Consider the following 23,188-nt stretch of genomic DNA (forward strand, 5'->3'; position numbering starts at 1 on the left):
TCAGGCATATGTGCTTTGGGTTGTGGGGTTTTTTTAAACAAAGTCAATTAGCTGCTTGCACTGATCATTCTGGGTTGTAGTGCAAAGGTTTTTCTACTGTGTGAGATGTTTTGTTTTTTTTTTTTTGTCAAGGAGTGTTTTAAAGCAGCAGAAAATACAAAAACCATCTAAAGCACTCATGCAAAAGCAAGGGAGTCAACTCATTTCCTTCCTCAAAAATCTTTCCGAGTACATCCACCTTCACATACCTTGCTGTCTTTCATTCCGGCCAAGTGTTGGATTGCTCCAGATATTCCCACAGCAATATAAAGTTCCTAGGAAAAACAAGAGAGAGACATTTTTGGTCCCCACACCACAGTCTCAGTAAGCTCTCAACAAACCTTAATCCAAATCAATTACATGCAGCACTTTTTACATTACAGTAGTTTGCAATACTAAAGGCAACTGAGGATTGCTTCTCTTCCCCACCTGGGGATGCAATGTGACTGCAAAAGGAGAATCCCAAAGGAGCATCCAGCAAAGACAGATTAGGGAAAAAAATAAAGTCTGCATCAAAAACATACAACACTGCTCAGCTACAGGCCAGGGCAATCCACGTTGTCCATGACTCCGCAGATTCCCAGTGCAAATATTAAGGAAGATAACCTACAGATGGATAATGCAGTGCCCAAAGAGCAAACCAAGGCTTTTGTTCGGAGCCCCTCAGAGCCTTTACCTAAGCCAGAATGCTCAAGGCTGAAATTCAGGTGTTAGGCCTTTGAAAGGTTCCCTGTAGAACAGATAAACCTCTGAGGTAGCCGGGTGGGCTGGTGCACACCACACCTGCAGTTTGCGTTCCTCACCCCAGCCCTCCACGTCCATGTGGCCTGAAGCCTTCCTTCCCCACCCCCGCACAGATACGGAAGGTACACCAGGTACCCCGACAGCTTCACAACTGGTGACTGCCAGTTTCACATCTCCAAAGAGCCTCCCAGTCAAAAGAGATGAAAATGTACAGGTAAATAGATGTGTATCAGCTGCTTCTTTCACAGCTGAAAACTACTACTTCTCCTGGGGCTGGAAGTCATCCATTCTATCACCTCCCTAAAACAAAGGGTATTTCAGTTCCCTGACAGTTTTTCCAGCACCACAAGTCCAAGCAAGCAGTCAGAACTGTACTCTTTAGCTAACTAATGTTACAGAAGAAAGCTAAAGAAAGTACTTTTCACCAACTCGTTCAAAACCAGAAAATGAACACATAAATTTAGCTGGGGGCTCATCTATCAAAAGCAGTCAAAAGGTGGTACTCCACTCATGCTTAGAAAAGACACAGCCTAAAATACTAAGATGATTTCTCTTTTAAAAATACTAAGGGCATTTCATATCTAAGAAAATATAAATCTAACTTAACTCAATGAATAATTCTGGGGGGCCACAGGGAGGGTAAGAGGGTCAAAAACCATCTTACCACCGTGCAGCTGAAACTGCATTACAGTTAAGTGGCTTTTAGCATGGCAGAGCCAAGCCCAGCTGTGGGACATGCACACGCCTACAGAGGGGAGCAGCAAACAAAGGTGTTCAAACACAGCCCAGAGGCTTCTGCCATCCAGGCCTGAGTCATTTCATCAGTTGAAGAAAAATGGGAAGATTGCTTTCTGATGTTTCTACAGCTACAGACTCTGCTCGCTATGTTGTTTTTTAGATAGGAATAGATAAAGGAAATTTATGAAGTCTTTCTGTATTTTTATGCGAAAACTCTCTCCTGTAAAAACTGAAGGGGAGGGGAAATAAAGCAGAAACGATGTATTTCCTATCAAAAAGGCTTCCTTTGAAATTGAAACATGGAATCTAGTCCAGGTACTTCCACAAAAGCACACAGCCGGTGAACACACTCCGAAACTCCTTGGCCTCAGCAGGCTTTTACCAAGTGGATTACTATTAGAGGTCGATCCATCTTAACCACAGCTGCAATGTAACATAATATGTCCACATTAGAACTCATGGTAAGAATGCAGTATTTTAATTATACCAAATAAAAGAACAGATGTTATGGGAGAAATTATTCTAACATCATGCTGGCTTTAATAAAAGCTCTTTTTAAAGACACATTACCGTAATTTGATTTTTTTAGAGCAATTCATTAAGTGCCAGTCGTCCAGACTACCAGATACTCTTATCAGTCTGCTTAACATTGTGAAGTTCAATCTTTGGAGAGAATCCAGCTAACCAGGAGCCAGATGCCTATGAATATATTCTATTAAAATATCTAGGAAAGACAAGGATGTTTCATTAAAAGGACATTTGTAAATCACCAGGCTTGTCTAAAAGCATTTATTATACATCTAGGCCATGGCCTTCTAGGTCGTGTGCTTTTGGCTCCCTGGTCCTCTAAGCCTGACAGGAGAGCACCTCAGCCATGTTTTCATACAGAGAACACACGGGACTGCATGGTTCTCACCATGCTGTAAAAGGGACAGGACTGCTTCAATCACAGTTTTAATCTATTCTGCAATCCAGTAGGAGGGACCCAAAGGACCCACAATGTCTAAATGATAAAGCTTCAGGACTGTTCACTACCATCCTGAAGAGAATTCAACTGGTCCTCCAGAGCTGACATAAAGCATTGAGGAATTCATATCCTTATTTATTTTCAGAGTAATAACCTTGTTTTGATATTCTGAAATCACTAACTTCCCTCGGGCCTTTTGCTGAGTCCTGTCGTTGCTGTGCCAGTCAGGACTGTAGCCCCAAGCCCTGTGAAGCAGGTGAGGAAGGGAAGCAGAAAGGAGCTGGGTACCCCAGGGCAGAGTCCCTTCCAGAGCGTGCTGGGCCATGGCAGCACTGAGCAGCAAACTCTGCAAGCAGCTCTGGGTCCTTCAGAGCTCATCTGGGCAGGAGACCCACACAAGGCACAGAAGAGATGAATCCGAGTCTGGGTCACACCTCTCAGGAGCCAGACATGGCTTTATACCAACTTCAACTTCCAGCTTTTTGGAACCCTGGAAGCTGCTCTAATTACTGCTGTCAGGCAGCTGATCCACAGCCCCCAGTGACCACCGGCACTTAGAGCAAAGCCCAGGACATGGAGTAGCATCTATCAACTCCCTAGTACCGGGCACAGGCAGATTTTCACTGGAGGGCTGCTGCCAGCGCTGTGCCACAGGAGCACAGGCAACAAAACAGCCCACACACATTCCAGACCAAAGGGTTCACAGCACTGTGAACGAATGAAGTGCCAAAAGCCACTGAAGTCAAGGAGGTGCGAGATTTGGTGGTACGTGGACATGACATCAGGTCAGGAAATTGTCCAGGCTCTCAGTAAGTTCATTTCACGCAGGAAATACTGCACAAATATCACTGCCGCGCCACACGGATTTTTGTGAAGTTGTTGGCAGACGTGAGCACAGGGAAAGGACACCAGAGAAGCGAGCTGACGGCAAGGAAGAGCAGGAGGGAGGGAATACACCAGACAGCTCAGACTGTGCAAAGCAGAGGACGGAAGGCACCTTGAGGAAGGGCCAGCGCTCCAGATGTGCTGCTGCTGGAAGGGCTCGGTACATCAACAGTGGGCAGATGTGAAGGGGGCACCGGCACCCACGAGGCTTCCCCAGGGGCTACAGCAGCAGCCCGGGGTGACTCTGCCAGCAAACTGGCACAGAGGCCAAGAGGGCTTTCATTTATCCTGCCACGCAATCTCCTGCACAGCTCCAGGGGCAGACAGGACCCTGACAGAGACCTCCAAGTTTATAAGCACAGATTTGCATCACAACCACCCTAAAACAACCCACAGCTCCAACTCCCAAATTTATCCTATTCAAAGTTGAGATTCCAAATCGAAACTCCACCTTCTCACAGTTGCTAGCTAAAGTATTCATCCAGACTTACATTTCTCCAATAGAAACGACCACGGGTATGTCAGAGTCATGACATGCTAACCATTAAAATGAAAAAAAATCCTCCTTAGCCATTCCCTAAACTCTATTTCTGCTTCAGATACACCCAACTTATACACAGGCGGACTCCACATGCACAAACCTGCACATGTGGCTCCAGAATCCAGACAGCTAGTTACATGCTGCTAGAATAAATGCACAGGAGTGCTGCATGTGGATGACTGCAATTACCAACACACCAATGCTGTTATTTTCCTGTGCATACAGACTCTTGAAATTATTTACAGAATAATTTGTGGCATGTATTACTTCATTTATACTTACGAGAATATTTAAATATGCCTCAGCCTGCCTTGGGGCGGTTAAGGGACATCTGCTTAGGAAAACTACAAGAACAGTTTTATTTCACCTCCCAGAGCCTTTGAATGGTGCTGTGACAGACCACAGGGCAGCCACAGGTGCCCCACAAGCTGAGGTAGCTACTTTGCAAGCGTGTTGTCAGCTGCTATTGATTTTTATGACAATTTTTGAATTATGCTGAAAACCTCCAATGCACATCCATTTATCATCCTACTAATGGCATGCTTTTAAACAGGCCACTTGAATAAACCCCTCTGGCATACACACTATTTTTAAAGGCAGCTCAGATATTTTATTTTCTCTGCAAGAGTGAAAGAACAACGAAATTAGAAAGAAATCTCTGTGATCAAAATTGCTTTGTACAAGAGATTCCTTCCAATTACAAGCTATTAAGCCAAGAAAATATTTTCTGGCTTGACAGTAGTTCATCTCTCTTACACTGTATATCACACACTTGTCCAGTACGTGATGCAGCTGAACCCACTCCATTCAAGAAGCACACATCACTAAACTCGAGCCCAACTACAGTTTCTTTTTCACTTGAAGAACCTTTGATCAGCCAAGCTGTGTAATTACTCTTAAGCGTGGTTAGGGTGTCTGCTGGAGTGCAGGGCCATACAGCAATTTTTTTTCCCCCCTCTCTCCAGGGAAAAGCACATCAATTGCTTTCAGCTAAATGCACTCACATATGAATATTTTAGTACAATTTAATGTTTCTGCACCAACCCCAAAGGAGCAGAGCATCAATTTGTGAACATAGTTTTCTTGGAGTTAAAAGCTACACTGGATAATGCAGGATGAAAGGGGTTGTCAATCCTTAGCTTTTTAGCAAGTCAGAGCAAGACAGTCTGTAAATTCAGTCCCAGCTGCATACAAACAGCTCTCCAAAGTTTGCCACCATAAAGCTACTTTTGAACAATAGTGAATTATCAGAGGAGATATTCCAGAAACAATTTCCCAGGCACAGTTGGTTTTCCCAGTGCTATTCCCATCTGCTACCTACCTAAGAGCCCCAACCATTTATACCATGCAAAGTGCACCTGCTGGTCTGTTAATAACACCACGAACCTGATGTGCAAACAACACATTCCTACAAAGCACTGAGCTGCACCGAGCAGAAATCCTGCACCGTGCTTTTGAAGAGAGAAACCTTGGTGTCTCAATATTCCCTCGTATGTGCAACAAATGAGGAAGTAATGAAGATCTTCATTGATAAGCAGAGTGGAACATTTTTTTAAGAAAGTACAATCCGGACAAGAGGAGCGACAATTCTCATGGTGCCAAGGGAACTAATTAGTTTGTTCTGTTGTTAGTAATTTTAGGTAAGGGCCAGAGAAAAAAAAAAGAAGAAAAATACTAGAATGAAATATGCCTTGTTTCACTTTCCTTGTGCTTCCTCACGAGAGAGTGAAAGGAAAGAGCAGATCAGCTGATCTGAACAAGCAAAGGATCCCGAAGAAAGCGATGGGAAATAACTCTCAAGGACAATTAGCATCTACTTATTACAAAGAAACACAAAATACAGGAATTATGTGAATGATGTGACACTGTGCCTCTCCCTTCCTGCTACTCCCAAAGGAAAATGACAACTCCTAAGTGCTAAAGAGCCACTCACTGCAGTGACAGGGACGCCCAGTAAAACAGTGGGGGCACAGAGAGGCTGAGAAAGGATCCCAGCCTCTTGTAGAGGAGGGGCAGCAACAAGAGTTCCACCATTCTTCCACAGCTTTGTTGCCTTTCAAAGTGAGCCAACATCTCACTCTCCAGTGTCTCAACTGAAGCTGCACCTCCAACATGCCTCTTTTCCTCCCATTATTACTGTCAATTCCTGACAGTTGTAAATCTGCCTCCCTTTTGAAGTTCCTTCAATCTGTTACAGCCAGAGAGATCTTCTAGCATGAAAATAAAGCTGAAGCAGTGAAGCCAAGCAGTTTCCTCCTGGCCATCATATCAGACCTACACCGAATTCTCCTCTGCCTTCCCCACATGAGGTTTCTCAGCACGTGCACCTGTCTTCAGTGCAATCATATCCCATTTCTAGCACAATCATTTAATCCAGTGTCAATTGTTCCTACATCGCGTATTTCCTAACTTGTGCCTTCCTGAGCTTTCCACCTCAGTTTCTTGTCACGTTAGTGTTTTATATCCAATGTTGAAAGCAACAAGACAGCAGCGACTGAACACCTTAAAATACAAAATAAAATAAAGGAAGTAGTTTTGCCAGCTAGGAAATCCTACAGCAGAAACGGAGGCAGTTCTAGAGTTAGACCCTGAAAGAGCACTAATTTTAGAAGAGTGAACATTTAAACTCTGAAGAGAAGAAACTAGAAGGACACCTCTCAGGCAGCAGCTGATCCTTCACAAGGTCAGAGGGCAACAATATGCACGCGTGCTTGCCAAGAAAAGCATCTCTCAGTGTCACAGAGGTTCTGGCCGTTTTCTCGGGACAAGAAGTTGAGGGTGAGATAATCCCAGTAACAAGCCCACCTTCCTTCCAAACCTGAGGGAAGGATATAATTAATGAGAATAGGCTGCAAGGGAAAACCTGGGAAAGCATGGGAACAGTTTGGCCATTCAAAGATAACTGCCTGGTGGCACTGCAGGGTAGGATTCCCACCTGGATCGTGGATGCTGCTCCAGAGGGAAGTGTCCAGGTGTCACACAGCGCCCAGCAGCCCTGGGAATGCCCTTTTCCCCAGCCCAGCTGGCTCAGTGGCACTGGACCCCCCCCAATGACCATCAGGCCCCCAACAGCTCCTCCTCACCAGCCTGCAGAGCCCACAGACCCCAGGAAAGGTTTAGCGCAGTTGCTTTCCTTTTCTCACAAGTCAGAGTTTATTTTTTGGTTGCGTATCAATCAGACAAATTGCACAAGTTCCTGAGAAAGATTACATACTGCTTTGCGCGTTAGAAATGTTGCTAATTTTGCCTTGGGTAAGGAAAGCTAATACTGAACTAATAAATGAAGCATTCATGTTCCATTTACAGAAGTTTTAAATAACTGAGAAAACCACTTTTCTTTCTTTTTCTTTTTTTCCTTCCTTCTTTCCTTCTTTCCTTCCTTCTTCTCCACACCTTTTTTCTTTGTTTGTGAACATGAGAGAAAGAAGTGGAAGGACTTTTACTGTGGAAACTAACACCCTGACTATTTGAAATTTCTCATGTAAATACAGCAGTTACTCTGGGGTAATGGTGGTAGGCTTGATTTCTGTTGGGAATTTAGTATTTTCTAACTGGATATACTTAACTAATATTTAGTAGTAGGCACTCATAGCAAGGATATTTTTATCCAAAACCAGCTAATTTGAACATTCTTACAAGGGCTTTTTCCTTAAACAGAAACTACATGCAATACTTAACCTGAGAATCCAATTTCATTTTTCTGCAGAACACCTGCATATAAGAAATAGTGGGAAAAGCTGGCTTCTAACTGTAAAAAATATGCTAAAATGGTTGTCACTGATTAAAGAGACTGAATATACTAAATTGCTTTCTTTAATTAGGAAGAAAACATTTTATATTTTAATATATCCACTTATGTCTAAAAATTTCCTTCCTTCCATCTCATCAAATAATACAGATCAGCCTTCTCTTTCAGAAGACAGAGTGTTTAAACAGGAGCTGCAATCACCTGAAATCAAGAGGTTAAAAAAAAAAGGTGCTAACAGAAACAAAAATAATACACCGAATATTCTAACTGGACTAAAACTGTACAAAAGAAAACTTGCCAAAGATCCGGCCAGAACCCAACAATATGCACAAACACCAACGTGAACAAAACCTTGAACAGTCCAAGGCTGCTTTGGAAGAGCAGATGTGCTGCGTAGAACCAAGGCTCAAACAGAGCCAAGGTGAAATCTGTGCTCTTTAATTAACTGCATTCTTCCATCACTGAAATAAAATGAGCTCCAGTTCTTCCCTGAGTGGCAGTGTGTTTGTGCATTAATAGGTCAGCACTCTGGAACGCTGCTGTGGCTGTGAGGTTCTCAGGTTCTCACATGCACTCCATGGGCTGCACTCTTAAAAACTGAAGCCAGTCACAAAATGATGAAGGTCCAATGATCAAAACTCCCCTTCCTTCCCCAAACCCACAACGGAAGGCACAGGGGAAGAAATAAGCAGCCCTTTCAGACCATGATCTTCTTGCCCAGCAAAGAGCACAAACACACCCCAGCAGGCACACAGAAAAAGCAGACGCACCTCCCCTCCTCCTGAGCTTGTAACTAACCCCTGTCCCTCTGTAGTCTCCAACTGACCCAATTCCAGAGTCCTGGAAAACAATGCATTCCAGCCCTCCACTGAGACTGGGCAAGGGACTATTAATAGAAGTGTAAGAGCACACACTAAGATACTTTCCCATCAGAAGCCAACAGCTGCACAAGAGAACAAGCATGGCTCCGACGCTGAGAGTTTCTCGTATCTGAGACTCCTCCCCTGCTTAAAACCCACACACCTAGAGGGCACACACCACGTCAACTCAAAACTGAACGTAAAATTCAGGTCTCAGCTACTCTACCCGACCAGTATTCAAACCTGCTTTGCAGTTTTCCACACAGAACATCACAAGCTCTCCCTGAACTGATCCCGAGCACGTCTCATACAGGGAGAAAGCAGCATCTTCTGAGAACTGCTAAAATAGCCAGGGTCATCTTGACCTGACCAAACAAGCTCAGTTCTTCTTCAAGTCAACTCTATTTTCCACTGCAGAGAATAATTTTCTAGCTGAAGTACCGAAAAGACAGTGAAGTAGAATTAGGAATGTTAAATTAAGAATTTTCAGCTTTCAACTGCTTCATGTTTAAGATGCCTACCAGCACAAGTGAAAAATTAAAACCTCTAGTCAGCAATTCTGTGGGCTTAGTATCAATTCAACTTGCACTTTCATTACAATTAACATTTAATATTTTCTATATTTCTAAGGCACTGAATGCTATCCTTGCATGTATTTTAAGATCCAGACCAAATACCTGAAATTTGAAAGAAGAGGCATGTAATCTCCAGGACTCTGCACAACTCACTATTAAATAAACACTCGTTAAGAAGTGAGATGAGAGAAAAATGCATCAGCCTGCAGACAAATAGATGCAGCACTATGCAACTGTGCCAATTCAGAACATTTATGACACCAAAGTTCATTCATCAGTCCTGACTACAGGCTATTTAACAATCCTCTAGAAGAGGACAATGACAACACTGATGTGATCCTATGATGTGGTTTTATGTTCTTATGACTCTCACATGTTGCTATGGGCCATCTGTGGCAAAATACAGCATTGTATCATCATCAAAAACCAGCCTTTTTAGTTTCAATGTAATTGTTTATATGCCCTTGACTCTGGAAAGAATGTTCATTGTTGAGCCTTAACACACCAGAGCTGAGCTGTCTTCAAATTAACATTCTCCACCTCATTAACAGACACTTGGGTAGTGAAGAACTAAGGATGGTTAGTCTCATCTCATGCCCTTACAAAATACACACTTAAATGACATTTAGCTTATACCCTGGTAAGCAGAAAGACTCGAGGTCGCATTTAGAATCCACAGAACCTCCCAATTTCCTTACGCAGCAGAGGTTAGTATCACTGCTATCAAGATTTTGGAATGACCTTAGTCTTATCAGTAGGTGTACTTCTCAGGAGGAGTGTTTTGTAGCAGTTGGTTATCATAGAGATTTACAGGTTTAAACACCAGCATGCCTAGAAATAGCTCCACTCAGCCCCACAGGGTTATCATCAGAGGGCCTCTGATGAGGACTTCAAAAAAAGTAGCAAACATCCCTACCCACAACTCAAGACAGAAGAAATAAGAAGCACAAAACATCTTGCTCAAGAAAATCCAGCAGAGCTGACAACAGAATCACAAGTTCCTGTCTTTGACATCCAAGTATTACTCTATCCTGCTGGATGTATGACTAGAAAAATAATGGTCATGGACTGAATTTCTTAAATTTGCAGTGGCAAAGGCAAAACATTTCAGGATCCTATGAAGCCTTTGAACATGCACAGCTTTTTAGTATTATTTCAAGTGTTACGGTTTGGTAAATGCAACAATTGAAATACGAGTTTCTCTACTAAGTTTCAGCTCACTCTTCCCTTCTGGTCTCATTAAGCCACGAACAAGTAAAAAAGTGCCCCTTGGTGCCTTCTGCTGCCATACACAAAGAGCTGTGTACTGAGAGGGGAAACCTTTACCCCACTGCGGAGCTCAGTGTACCCCCTGACAGGTCTTCACATCTCTCATGGGGCTCTGCCCCACACTGAAGTGAGCTGCATTTGTACCTTCCTATTTCCAAGCATTCAAATGTGCTTTGTCTGGCTGCAGCTTTCCTTGTATGTCCTCGGATCACAGAGAACAGTGAAAGAAGTCTCAGACTTCTTCCAGACAGAAAGCCCCACGCAGACACAAAAAGACACAGAAATCAGGTCCCTGTGATACTGGGATGCAGAAATAGCAGAAAAAGATATGCACCATGTTATCGCCCAATATTAAGCCATTCAGACTATGTCCTTCTTGGTACTCCACTCTACAGCAGCCAACCTGTAGATTATTCCTCTCTTAAATTTCTTGCACTTTCGCATCTTATAAAAATTTTGCTCTGACTGTACTGCAACAATCCAGTAACAGTTACTGAAAGTTGTCTTCAAAATCATCACCTGAAAAAACCCAGAACACACAATTGCAAGAGATCAAGCCACGGATCGATATCATTTTGAGTTTCCGTCAGTAATGACATCCTTTAGCATACCAATGCCAGCTGCTAGGAAGCTAAAAAAGGTTCAGGCAGCTGTGAAAAAATGCAGCGTGCAAACCCCCGACAAAGCTGTGTCAGAACACATCCCTTCGACCCAAAGGAGAGATTTCCATCCCAGCTCGCTCCTGTCATTCCGTAAACGCATCGTCAAGTAACACTATCACAGTGGGCACACTGATGTTCCTGTTAGGCCCGGTATTAAGACTCAGCCCATGTCCAAGTGCTTGCTCTGAAGGCAAATGCATGCTAGAAACCATCCCGGCTCTATGATGAGAGATATTTCCATACTTACTGGTGCTACTATTTTGCCCGTCTGTCCAACTTGCATGTCATTAGGAACAAAGCCAGCATCAACAGCTGCACGGGAAGCTCCAACTAGTTGAAAGAAAATATTTTCAGTGTTTTCTTTAAAAATATTTGCGAGCCAAATTTATATCACCATAAAAGCCCGTGTATTTTACTGAAGAGTCCCACAGTCTAAGGGCACGTATTTAAAAACTTCCCTCTTAAAAGCTCTTATGGTAATCCCTCTCTATACCACTAGCTAAAATCTTCCAAATACTAAGTGCTAATGCACTTCATAAGCAACAGGAAATCCCTACTCCCACCACCAAAGGGCCATATATTTAAAACCAAGGATTTCAATCTGGCATACTTCCATGATTTTTTCTTGTTGCTTTGTCAGAAGAAGATTTTCCCATAAATGCCTTCCCAAAATGTTCCTTCAAGTCTGAATGGAACATATGTGCCATTTTGTATTGCTGTGAATCTCAAAAATCAGGCATGGTAAAGAAAAATATCAAAGCAAACTCGAAAATGCCATATGGACGTTTAGTTAGCAAAAAAAAACCAATTTAAAAACTAAGTCAATCATGCAAAAACTATAAATGTGAATGCTAAAATCAATGAAGTGAAAACATTAAAGCAAACAGTTTCTCCTTCTTTCTCTAACCTTTACACAAAATACTTTGCTGAAACATTGTCTGTGGTAGATTTTCTCCTGTTAATACAAAAGCACAGCAAAAGGACAGAGCCACTCGAACTACGACAATGTGAGTGGGATTCTGTAGAGAAGCAGTAGAAAAGGATGTATGCAGAAAGTATCAGCTCATCAAAATGAGCTTTGATAACTTCACTTTTTGTTTGCAAGCTTCTCTTCTGGAGATTTGAGAAGCACAGAGAATATTACAGATTAGTATTTGGCTTCATACACAGGCATTTCAGTATAGTTGACAAAACTTTACTACGAAACTAAGAGCATTTTAACCATGTGAGAGAGACATGAAAATAAAAGACTTAAGATTAATTCTGGTTTTAATGTGACCTGTTTAAATCTAATAAACAGGGTTAAAAAAGGAGGAAAACAAGTTTACCTGCAGCATGCAATTGATCCGCAAGGTCATACAACAACTTAAAATTTTCACCACTCTTCAAGCCCCTCCCTTAAAAATTAAGAACAAAAGAAGATCACGAAAGAAGAACATGTGTTTGAAGATTTTTTTTTGCCTATATAAACTTTCTGTATGATGATTAACATTTGCAAAGACATGGTTGCACATTACTAACCAGTATTTAATATTTGGAGATTTAGCTTTTGACTTTGCCATTAATATTTCATATGTATAAACCAACACCACTCTGTCTTGTTTACTTCCTGAACACAGCACCATCAAGGTCATTCTCCAAAACCCGGGAAATGGCATTTTTTAACTAATTTGTGCTCCCTCTGCTGGCTCCAGGAACAAAACACTCTAGTTGGATTAGTTAGAAATCATTTTGGCTGTAGGCATACATTAAAAATCACAGTCCATCACTTGATACCTAAGGAGCAGAATACAATCAATACAAGTTTTAAAATCATTAAGGTCATGACATAATAATGTTCAGGCTGACTGAAACGATCAGCAGTAATTTTAACGTGATAAGTTTCCACCCAAAAATCAGTTCATATTGCTAAAATCTTCAAGAGGCTCACCAAACATGACAACGTCCTTACAAAGCCTCCCAGCATATGTTAAACTCGTATTTTACTTCTTCACAAAATATACATTTGCTGCTTCTCCAGTGGCCCCCATGGAATATTTCAGAATTACATCTTAATTTCTTTTTTTTTGTAACATATCCCATTACACTGTTCTGCCACAGATACGATTTACCCAGAGGTAGCATCACTTCAGTGCAACATCAGAGAGTTTTAACGTGACGCACTCACCCCCCGACACAACCACTTTTGCGCTGGTGAGCTCCGGCCGGTCGCTCTTTGTCAGCTTCTGCTCAATCCATTCCGAGATCCCCACGGGCGGCGGAGGGGTCACTGCGCTCACCAGATGAACCAAACACCCACAAGCAAAATGACAAAGCATGTGTTCTCAAGCTGAAATCTGAGCTTAAGCTTAATTCAAAGTTCATTCTATAACCAATTCTGCCGCAAGCTTTTGATGAGTCTCAGCAGTTGCTGCTGGCTCTGAGTAACAAGTCTCGCTCAGCAGTTGTGTTCAGGGAACCTACAGTACAAACTGCACTAAAAGGAATCCTGCTGTACAAGTTACACAGTGATACCAACCCAGCATAAGAAGTGTGAGCTTTACTATCACAGGCAGACAAGTCATCAGGCCATGCACCAACAGTGCGATACACTAACTTCAGTAATGTTTGACTTCTACCACCCAGAGATGTTAGGAAATCCAGGATGGTTCAGAGACAGGCACTGAGCCACAAAACAAAAAAGCCCACAGTTAAAAACAGCAGAGGTGACCAAAAGTGCAACAGGTTACCCAGAGTAATTGTGAAGTCTCCACCTGTGGACATCCTCAAAGCCTGACTGGACACAGTCCTGGGCAACCTGCTCCATGGGGCTGGACTAGATGAGCTCCAGAGATCCCTTCCAACCTCAACTACTTTGTCATTCTGTGACTGGATTCCCCAATTATCAGAGCTGCACTGGCTTCATTAAATTGTAAATTAAAACTGATCTAGTTAAAACTGATTTAAAACAACAACTGGGTGTTCTCAAATCAATTTAAACTGCCACTAATCTAGCCTGATGATGTAATGACCTATCTCAACTGCAATACGATTAAACCAAAACTGCAGAGAGCCAAACACTTCTATTTTTGCTCAGTCTTGTTTTGAAAACCAATCTGGTTATTCAAACAGCTGTAACTTGTCCCTACTTAAAGTTTCAAGACTGCAGTGGCAGAACTTTAGGCAGTGAGTGGAACAAGCATGGATTTCAGCACAGAAAATATCCATTTCTGGCCAAAGAAAAGGAAGTAACTTGTGCAGATAATCCATATGTTCTCTTACCAGACATCACTAAAAAGTACAGGCACCTGTAATTAAAAGTTTAAAGCTAACATTATGACAGTCAGTTTCCTTCGACAAATAATGCTTCTACAAAACATCACCATGCAGTGAGCAAAACTAACTCTATTGAATAAAACAACAGCATCCCAGAACAAATACTCACACTTTTCTACACTGGCACTACCACCGCTCACGGGCGCAGCCTCAAACGACGTTCCCCGGACAGTGAACACTTTGACTGCTTCATCACACTGCACAGTGCAAATAATATTTCCTAAAAAAAGTCACATTAAAAATTTTAAGATTATCAAACATCCTGTGCTTAAAAAAAAATAATAATAAAAAAAAATTAATATCAAAACCACATTAGCAGTTGTACTAGAATATGCAACATCCAACGAGGTACTTCCCAAAACTGCAGTTTTAGATGAAACTTAGCACTTAAGATAAACTTTAGATAAAACTTAGCACTTAATAAACAGAGATTACAAATATTTTAATTTACATTTTAGCCCCGTGTTTCTAAAGTACTAATACAAATCCTCTATTTTTAAAGCATTCAAATAATCTCTTACGAATGAGGTTTTATATTTCAGAAGGGATGAAAAAAATAACTTTGAAAACGCCATTCTTACACATAAAGAACGTCTATAATTCAAAGTAGATCTTTTATCCTGTTGCATGAATTCATCAGAACTGAAGACAGTGAAGCCTCCCCCAACTATCTGTGGGACTGTGTTTCTCCCTATAATGTAATACAATACTTTACACTGGAGACTGCAGGGAATGCTAAAAGAAAAAATGCTGCAACATTTTACTAAACAAACTATTCATAAACAAAATCATTTTGAAACTGTGAACTATTGGGAAGCAAATTAAAGTGCAGCACAAAACCACACTCCGCTACCATAACTCAAAATGTGATACCCTGCTGGTACATGTGGTACAATCTTTACAGAAAAATTAAGAAACACAAGCTAATAAGCTCATACCTAAAATAAAACACAGTGTCAGCCAAGCATTAGAGAAACAAGACTGAAAAAATAAGTACAAATTAAGTCAATTAAATATTATAAATAATTCGTTCAGTGTCTTCATAATCAGAAAAAATAACCCTGTGGTATCTTAAATCAGAACTAATGCTAGTCCTATGAAATAAAGCTGGACAATTAACCTGATGTCTTATGCTTTCCAAAATCTGATCAGAAGGGCACCAACAAGCACAGTACATGGAAAGGATGTGACCAAATTCTGTTCCTTAAGGTGCCACACCTGCGTTTGACATGCTTCTACCAAGGCCCTTGGAACTACTTCCTCCCTCACACAGCCAGCATCGTGTCCATCCCCAAGCTTCATTTTTTTATTTATCACAGCAACTGAGATTGTAAAGTGAAAATTCCTATCCTATTCCAAGGTTTTAACAATAGGATCGTGTCGAAAAATTAGCAGTACTGGATTCTTCAGTGGAAAAATACCACACAGCTTTTGTGATTACCCACCTGCATAGATAGTTCTCACAAAAGTATCTGGGGACTTAATTTCAATAATGTCAGAAACAGGGGCAACGTCAAGTTTGCCAGCCACTCTGGGAATAAGATTCTAGAAGTTAGAGAGGAGAAAAGTTAGCAAAGGAAATGCTAAGTAAAATGCACATGGTCAGTAAAAGAACACTGCTGACCCGATTTTACCTTCATCTAATGCTGTCTCTAAGACATACAGATCTAAGATTTTTGAAGGGCTACTCACGTGGCTTTAGCAGCCAAATCAAACCCCATTACTGTAATAACATTAGACATTCTATGAGACTTACTCTAAGTAAATTCTTAATTCAATATCTTAAATTAGGAGACTTATTTGCTTCAAGTATTCTAAAACTGAATATAGATGTCATTTACTCAGTAAATTGACAGTTATGGATTGCTGAGCTCTTGGCACTTCAAGGAAAAGAAAAAAAGGTGCATTTGGAAGTCAGATGCCAGAAACGACAGGAAAAAACCCTGCACTCTTCCCTCCAAAGCAAAAGAAAAAATTAAATTTAATATTAAAGCATATATTCTCTTGCTCCAAAATTTACTCTCGAAAATTACTTAGCACCTTTAGGAGTGGGAAGACGGATAAAAAAGAGCAGCAGAAATGATAAAGAAATCAATAAGATGATTGTTTGCTTTTTGTCTGCCTCCTAATCTGGTACAAGAAAAAAGGGCCCAGTTCTGAAATCTTTACTCACATAAAGCACTCAAAAACGGCAGTGTAAGCTTTAAAGCAAAAGCCATTATCTCCTACTATGACACCGCAGTAAAAAAAAAAAAAATTACAAAAACCTTAAGGTACATAAAGATTTCTCTTAGCAAAACTCCAAGCATATGGACTGATATTGATTGGAAGTGAAAGTAGTCAGATGAGATGGAAAGCCGATGTCATTTCTCGTCCTACATCGGCAAGATTTCTGAAGGATCTTTTTTCTCTAATTTAGTTGCCCAGATTCTTAGTACTGAGGCTCTCCACGTACTTATAAACACGTTCCTTAAAAAAATAAATTTTAAAAAAAAACTTGAAAAATTAAAAACCATTAAGTTGGTTTTCATTAAAAACCACTCAAAGTCCCTGGGACTCAGAACTGTGTTATTTGTATATGTTTACAGACATTGCAATGTACACGACTTATATCACAGATGCAAATCCCGCTCCAAAAAAAAGTTTGCTTCCAATAGGTCTGCACACTTTCGTTTCAACATGCAAATAATAGATTTTTCATCTCAATTTGCTGTGCTTTTCCTTACAATTTTCATGCTTTCAGATCACTTAAACAAGTTTGCCTCATTGTACATTTTGCCCTGTGTCCATAGGATTGGCTGGTTACCACAGAATATTTCTTCTACATTATTTTTTTTCACATCAGCTCGTAAAAGAGCTCAAACATGAATCACGAAATCTAATTAACGACCTCTTAAGCAAACTACTGTAAAATGCAAATGCAAAACTGTCCGTGGCTGATCTCTTTCAGGCCTTTGATTCACACTCTTACATACAGCAGTGTCTGTCTCCTTTCTACAAGAAGTTTTTGATGCTCTCTGATCTACTTACCTTCCCAAAGGCAGATGCTCCGGCACAAATGTGGGTGTAATTAAATTTTTTATGAGTTTCCACAATCAAGGGAGTCAGCTCCTCTGAGAATAAAAATATATTGCTCAGAATTTACAGCTCTCTTCTCTTTGATCACAAATACACTAATTTATTTTGTCAATAGGTAAGAACAACTCTCACCTGCTAGAAACCCCTTGTACGCATCATGCTGAGCCACGAGAACTTTTGCAACACCCTGTACTTTGCTGAGTTCTGATGCTACCTGTGATTACAAGTGAATTATTATTAGTTTGTGTTTTAACAGGCACCACAAACTTAATATGACAAGGGAGTCCCCACTGCAAACAGCTCACAGCCTACAGATTGGTAAAACCACAACCAAAAGTACATTAATTTCAAAATCAGAACAAACCTGAATGGAATAAATTGCATGTCTTCTGATCCCCAGCACAGTGCCTTATGAGATAATGGAAATGAATTTGTGAGTAAGAGAACTGCAGAGCAAATCCAGCTTAGGAAAACTTGCCTCCTGCACACAGGGCTCCACACTGATCCCAGCGTTTCTTACAGCAGCCAACAACAACCACTCTGGAGGATCACTGCTCAGTATTCCAATGCAATCACCAAGAAACCAATCCTACTGCCTTTTAGATAGTCAGTATCTACCACACAAACAAATACAAATGAACAACGCTGTTGTGACTTTGGTCCAAATTCTAGAAGCAGCCCTTTGTTAGCATCTGACTTTTTGCCACTGAAGCAATGTGTATTTTCAATTTATATTTATGCCTTTTTTTTTTTTGTTTGAATTGGCACAAGTGAAGTTTAAATGATAAAAGGGTTACTACAGATCAGAGAGAAGAGGACTGACAGGGAGATCTGGAGACCACATGCATCATCCGAGAACCAGCATAGTTTTACTGAGTTTGATGAGTATCAGTTTACCCTCAAAAATTAACAAAAGGAAATAAGGAAAAAAAATCCTAATAGCTGCTGCAGAATATCTGTTTGAGCCACTGGCTCTTAAGGAAAAATCTCTAAACCTTCCTTTTTCAAAAAATACTTTTTCCCACCATAACATACAGGCTCCATATATTTAGCATTAAAACAAACAAAACATTTGTAATAATTTTTCTCTTATGCAAGTGCATAGAATGAAAAAAATTAAAGACACATGTCAGGCAATTATTTCTTTTTTTCTTTTTAATTTTCTTGATTTAGCTAAATATTTGCTTCATCTCCACCTCAAACACCTGAATAGCCACTAAGGTTTCTCCCCCTATTTGTGAACAGGCTGCCCTAAGTATGCCCTCTTCATGAGATACTACGTGTTGCTTTCAAACTAACAGTTCATAAACAGTATGCACATACTAGGCACAGGTTTTTTTGCATTTTTACTGCTCACACAATACCAAGTCATGCTGGAATAAAAGTGCCACTAATGTACTTGTCTACACTGTCTCTAGAATTGGCACATAAAAATTACACTAAAAATACAAAGCTAACATACAAGGAACTTTTTACATACATGAGCCGGGTGATAAAGTCAAGAAGCACTGTTTTAAGAATTTCAGGGTGCAAACACTCTCTACACAACCAGGGATTGGTTCGTAAAAGCAACTTGCACAAAAGCCCGATTTATCACTGTTGTTTCACTTCTGCTGGTTTGCATTTAAACAAGCACAAGCTGCTTTCCAAATACTTAGCAATGCAATATTTGTCATTTAAACTTTACAGAGATGTATCTTCTTTTAAAAGTTAATTGACCCTTAGTCCTACAAAAATTTGCTTGCTTAAGCATGTAACAACTGTTATTATTGATACAGTCCCCTGTGAAACGAAATCTGTATCCGTATTTTCTCTTTAGAAGAGGAGCGGTTCCAAGTGCGGGACTTTTCTGGCAGATTAGCAACTCCTGGCACGCTTTCTCCTCACTACAGATTATTTTTCAGGCTGCCCAAGACGCTGCCAAGTATTGTTTCAGTGCGTTCTTCATTTCATCGGTATGAAAAGAGCGTTTCCTACCTTGTCACAGCTGGTGCCAGCCACCAGGCAGGAGACGTCCCCCCCGAGGCGCTTCGCCGCAGCGATGGCGTTGAGGGTGATGGGCGTGAGGGACTCGTTGTCGTGCTCTGCCACCACCAAGGTGCTCTGGGACCTCCGCAGCACCGACGCCTGCATAGGAAGGGACACACACAGCACTTGGAAACTTAGCACTGAAGGAAGAAACCGCTCCTCTGAGCAGCCAAGGCTTTACAGAAATTCATCAGTTAGGCAAATCATAAAACGCTGCTGTCGAACGAAACAGGCTCCTTCTAGATAACTTTTAGTAAGTAAAGAGAATACATAGCGTGATACAAAAAAAGAAAAGGCAAACCTGCTTGACTTCAGCTTGTCTGTAACATGCTGTGCTTAAGCTGAAACGCCGCAGGAAAATACCGAATAGAATTAAGAAAAGCATTTTAACATATTACATTCAAGCTCAGTTGATTAATTTAACCAAGTACCTTAAAGAGTGAGGATTAGAGAAGCAAGAGTAACACACAAGAAAATCAACAGTTGAAAATAAACAGTTACTTGGTTTTCTAGGGTGGTTCTCTGGCAGTGTTTTACTATAAGTTTTAAACAAAATCCAGCTACAGAACCCACTTTTATATTCAGATATATTCAGAGGCAAAATTTTATGCAATGGTTGGATGAAAATTAAGCAGCAGGGGCTCACAGCCTGAAAACACACTGGGAGAAATCTTTATAGGCATCAGGTTCCTTTTTCCCTCTTTTCCTTCAAAACATTTGAGCACTTGGTCTACCATCACAATTTAATGGTCCTTAAATAACGATTTTGACCAATTCACCATCCATACACAAACTTGAACTTCTAAAGAAAAAATGAAAGAAACAAAAAAGACTGAAAAAAAAGCAAAAAAAAAAACCCAAACCAAAATAACCCTAAATTCTGAGACCTTCCTCTCTAATATTCAGGTGTATGTGTGAAAAGCATTATTCCTCCAAGACTAATGCTAGGGTAGGGAAAACATTTTGGATGGGAAGAGGAATATTATCCCTCAAGTGTTTGTTTACCCCACACAAAACCCAACTGAAGACTCGAGTTATGATCAGTGGAGGATGGAACACATGGAAAACCAAGAAAATTCATTAATATAACCAAGGAACAAATACTAACACAGCACTGAAGATGCACAGCCAAACACTACTTTTTTAAACTTACATTCCAACCCCATCTCCCCTCATGCCAAACATGCACTTGCCTACAACTTCAAAGAAAAAAAAAGCTTCAGAAAATACGAGAGGCTAAAATTTGCCTCTGGACTTCAACCCCACAAAGCCTACCAACACACTGGATTTCAAACATAGAAAGCCAATCCCAAGGACTTCCCTGAAGCTAATCACAGGGCACAAATAAAAATACAAAGTTAAGTTTTTGCAGAATCTGGATCATGATTTGTCCCTCTGATTAAAACAATAAGGATTCTTGTAGAAGCGCTCTGCATTTAATCTCTTCTGCTTGAGCTTACTTGCTGTGATTAAATATTCCAACCTCCTTTAAAACCAATTGCCAGTAACAAAATATTTACTGCTCCTACAGATCAGATGCTGTATTTTAGACTGTTTCATACATCATTAGCAATAAAAGTTATGAAATTTTAGTCACCATTTGAAGAATAAATCCATGCCTTTGTGGCAAAAAGCCCACTCTCCAATGATTTACAGTCGTGTCATAGGGTAAAGTGGACCATACCGGAAAATATTCAAGTTCTTAGGTTTCTAAAGGGAGACACATGCATTTTAAACACACTTATTTCTGCCTATCTTATCATTTTTTTCCCTAAATAAGCATGGCACCACCATCATTCTGTCAAACCATTCTAAAATAAACTGAGAAAACATTGGTTTTTAGCCAAAACGAATACGAGCAATAGAAGCTGCTTAAGCAGACTGGCTATTACAGCATTAATCAGGTATTGTTTCTAAACCAATAATCCCACATTTTATATTTGTGGGGATATACACAACATGCACACCAGAAGGTCACTTCATGGGTGACATTTCTGAACATAAAGACAAGACCAGAGTCAAAATAAATTTAAAAGTCACATTATATATTATGGGTAAAAATCCAGATGACAAACAAGATTTCTGTGAGGGTCTGAATTTTATATACTAGGACATATTAAATAATTTTCTCAATAAGCAAAACCAAACCAACGTGTTTGTTATCATAAAGAATCTGCAGTAAAACCAGAGGGTAAATCCTCCAGTCATTTGGTCGTGAAAACCAAGAACCTGCAAGGAGTCAATGATAGGACAGGTGGTTATTTTGATGCAGTTACTGTCCAGCTGCACATGTGGGAGAACAGCCCATTACTTCACTGACATCATTTCAGGATGTCGACTTTGAAGCCTAAATAAAATAGGAAGGCAGAGAATAAACCTAACCAGCTGGCAGCAAGGCAAGAAAGCACAAGAAATAAGACACACAGATCAATCAAACGATTGAAAATAATGCCTTAAGAAGGAACAGCACTCAGTGCTTGTGCCACAGAAGGTTCCTGGTAAAAATCAAGCTCTGGAAAATCAGGCTGCCCACAGAAATTGCCTACAGATAAACATCCCACCAGCTTGGGCAACTGGGCAGCTTCTGCAGCATGACAACAGGTAATGACATGCCAGCAACAGGGTGGCAGAATGGGGAAGTTTATTTTCCTCAGGTTTAGGTGCAAATCACAGACAGACACCTGTGTTTCCTCTAGAGCAGAAACATCTCACTTCCTCTGGTGGAAATTCTGGACAGTGACTCAGTTTAGACCAAAACTAATATCTGGGAATGAAAACCACCCAGAATTTCTAACTTCCCCTTCCCTCCCCAGTATTTATGGTGGAGCAAACTTGGCCTCTGATTTCCACATGTCTAAAAGTTGCCAAGATTAACTCAGATGTGCAGTACTGATCAATTAAACCACTCGGATAACAGCCACGGATTCACTGAACTGATTGTCAGTTGTTCCAAAGCACCACTTTGCTCCCTACTGAGAAACCCATCAATATTTTCCAACCAGAGCACAAAAAAAAATATAAGTACAATATCTGGATTTCTAGGCTCCAGATAAAACACCAGATATTGATCACTGCTACTGTCCCAGCACACAATGTGCAGCAATATGGGCACATGCAGTACACGCGCACAGGTAAAGCCAACACCACAGGCACCCACTGAATTTGGACAGGTGATCTGCTCTTCACACAACATCCCTGCAAACTGAGCATCTCTTGGTCTTTCAGCACACAGACAGCCCACCTGAACAGCACACATGCCCAGCACCTCTTAAATACAGATTTGCTGCTTGTGTGCTAAAAACCAGTTGTATCAAGAGCTGGAAAAGCCCAGAGGGAAGTGTGGTAAATCTTTGCTTGCTGCTGGGTGAGATGGGTGTGCAGCATCCGTGGCCTCTGCTGGCAACAGTGGTGGCTAACTGCCTGCAGCCTGCTCCAGGGACACGCATTTAGTCACACCAGAATCAGGAAATCGGCTCTAACTAAAACCTGCGGCAGGCACAGCCACGCAAGATGGGTCAGCCAAAAAGTTCTTCCAAGAAATGCAAGAGATGCAGCAGGGGAATTCTACATAGCCCCACGCTCCAAATATGCGTCAATAAGAAACAGGGTGCTAGAAACTTCACCTGGGAAAATGAAGATTGTCTCCCTTTGGAAGAGCCACTGGAAGTTACAGGAACAAAACCAAACTAGACATTCACCAGAGCACCAAACAACTGGACCTACAAAGGTATCTCCAGCA

General features: G+C 40.9%; 1 protein-coding gene across 1 annotated transcript in view; it reads right to left on the bottom strand.

Annotated features, from left to right (window-relative positions):
* ETFA (electron transfer flavoprotein subunit alpha) overlaps positions 1 to 23,188 on the bottom strand; it is a 29,189-nt gene that overhangs the window by 3,817 nt on the left and 2,184 nt on the right. The window contains exons 2-10 of the mRNA XM_066196591.1: positions 19,399 to 19,548; positions 17,554 to 17,635; positions 17,374 to 17,456; positions 15,789 to 15,888; positions 14,453 to 14,563; positions 13,196 to 13,297; positions 12,357 to 12,425; positions 11,276 to 11,358; positions 249 to 314 (exon numbers count right to left, since the gene is read on the bottom strand). Of these exons, the coding sequence (XP_066052688.1) occupies positions 249 to 314; positions 11,276 to 11,358; positions 12,357 to 12,425; positions 13,196 to 13,297; positions 14,453 to 14,563; positions 15,789 to 15,888; positions 17,374 to 17,456; positions 17,554 to 17,635; positions 19,399 to 19,548 (846 nt within the window). The remainder of the gene's footprint in view (positions 1 to 248; positions 315 to 11,275; positions 11,359 to 12,356; positions 12,426 to 13,195; positions 13,298 to 14,452; positions 14,564 to 15,788; positions 15,889 to 17,373; positions 17,457 to 17,553; positions 17,636 to 19,398; positions 19,549 to 23,188) is intronic.

The sequence above is a fragment of the Chamaea fasciata genome, unplaced genomic scaffold (assembly GCF_029207755.1).
Source record: "Chamaea fasciata isolate MVZ Bird 193981 ecotype frontalis unplaced genomic scaffold, bChaFas1.0.hap1 SCAF_14, whole genome shotgun sequence".
NCBI lineage: Eukaryota > Metazoa > Chordata > Aves > Passeriformes > Sylviidae > Chamaea > Chamaea fasciata.